This window comes from Ornithorhynchus anatinus, chromosome X5, assembly GCF_004115215.2.
Source record: "Ornithorhynchus anatinus isolate Pmale09 chromosome X5, mOrnAna1.pri.v4, whole genome shotgun sequence".
Lineage (NCBI taxonomy): Eukaryota > Metazoa > Chordata > Mammalia > Monotremata > Ornithorhynchidae > Ornithorhynchus > Ornithorhynchus anatinus.
Window position 1 is genome coordinate 50,456,082 of NC_041753.1, and position 1,396 is coordinate 50,457,477.

A 1,396-nucleotide genomic window follows, 5' to 3' on the forward strand; every position below is an offset into this window, starting at 1 on the left:
TCATTCTCAGTATCTTTCGTGGGTTCCTCTTCTAACTCCCATGCTTAACAAATACCAACATTATTATTATTAATAATAGTAATAACGAACGAACGAGAAGCGAAGGGGTTCAACGCGGTGGGTGGGCGTATAAAGCTGGGGCAGGAAAAGAACTGCATTTCCCAGACGCCCCCGCGCCGGCTTCGGCTCTGGACTTCCGGCGCCGCCGCTCTTCGTCAGGGCCGCCCGCCGCCCTCCCTCTCCCTCCCTCCCTCCCTCTTCCTCCCTCCCTCCCCGCCGGTATGGCTTCCCCGCCGCTCGCCCCCTCCCCTTCTCCAGCCGCCCCCGCCAGGACCCCGCTGATGGGCAACTGCTGGAGCTGCCGCCTGATCTGCGGGACGGGGCTGCTGGGAGTCGGCGGATACGTCTATTTGATGGCGCGGCGGCCCATGAAGTTGGGGATCCCGCCAGGCCCGGGCCACATCGCCCAGATGGTCTTTGGCATCGGTGAGGTGTCCCCGGGGACGAAGAGCGGGGGGCGGTCGGAGGGCACGTGAGGAACCGGGGGGCGCCCTCCCGGGGCCACCGTTTGGCCGGGAGAGAGGCGGAGACCGAAGGTCGGGAGGGAGAGAAGAGCCCTCCCCCGCCCCGCCTCCTCCGCCATTAACCGGCCTCTTCACAGGCGTTGGGTGCTGGGGAATCATCGTCCTGACGGATCCCGCGGGAACGGCCTGGCCCAAGAAATGAGCCGACACTTGGGAGCTGCCTCCCGTCGTGGACCGACGGACACAGTGAAGGACGGACCCGCAGACCCCTCTTGGCTGGTTGGGAGCGGGGGTCTCATGTGCAATTCCTGGGCCGCCGCCTCACCCTGCCTCGCCTCTCGTGGGCTAATAAAGTTTGTGCAAAAGAGAAAGGGGTGGCTTCTTCGTGGCTCAGTGGCAAGCGCACGGGCTGGGGAGGCAGAGGTCACGGGTTCGAACCCCGGCTCTGCCACTTGGCAGCTTTGTGACCGTGGACAAGGCACTTGGCGGGGCTTCAGTTCCCTCATCTGGAAAATGGGGATGAAGATTGGGAGCCTCGCGTGGGACAATCTCATTATCCTGTGTCTCCCCCAGCGCTTAGAGCGGTGCTCGGCACGTAGTAAGCGCCTTACAAATACCAACATTATTATTATTCTTCCTTGGGGAAGAAAGGGGGCGAGATGTCACCGTGTGCCACCCCATTCGTTTGTAACCACCCCAGCCGTCGGTACGGTGCCTGGCACTTAATAAGCGCTTAACAGATATCAAAGTCATCATCATTATACGTGGAAGGAGCCAAATAGGGCAGTGGCGATGGGGAGATTCGGGACCGGCCCGCCATGGGAGGTGGAGAGGAATCTCGTGGTTTTCCCTTTTGATTACCCAAACATTCG

At 61.2% G+C, this 1,396-nt stretch overlaps 1 protein-coding gene across 1 annotated transcript; it reads left to right on the forward strand.

Annotated features, from left to right (window-relative positions):
- The first annotated feature begins 281 nt into the window (after positions 1-281).
- Positions 282-895, forward strand: DMAC1 (distal membrane arm assembly component 1). The gene is made up of 2 exons (XM_029055669.1): positions 282-486; positions 662-895. The coding sequence occupies exons 1-2, from the start codon at positions 282-284 to the stop codon at positions 724-726; spliced, it is 270 nt and encodes an 89-aa protein (XP_028911502.1). The 3' UTR covers positions 727-895.
- The last annotated feature ends 501 nt before the right edge of the window (positions 896-1,396 follow it).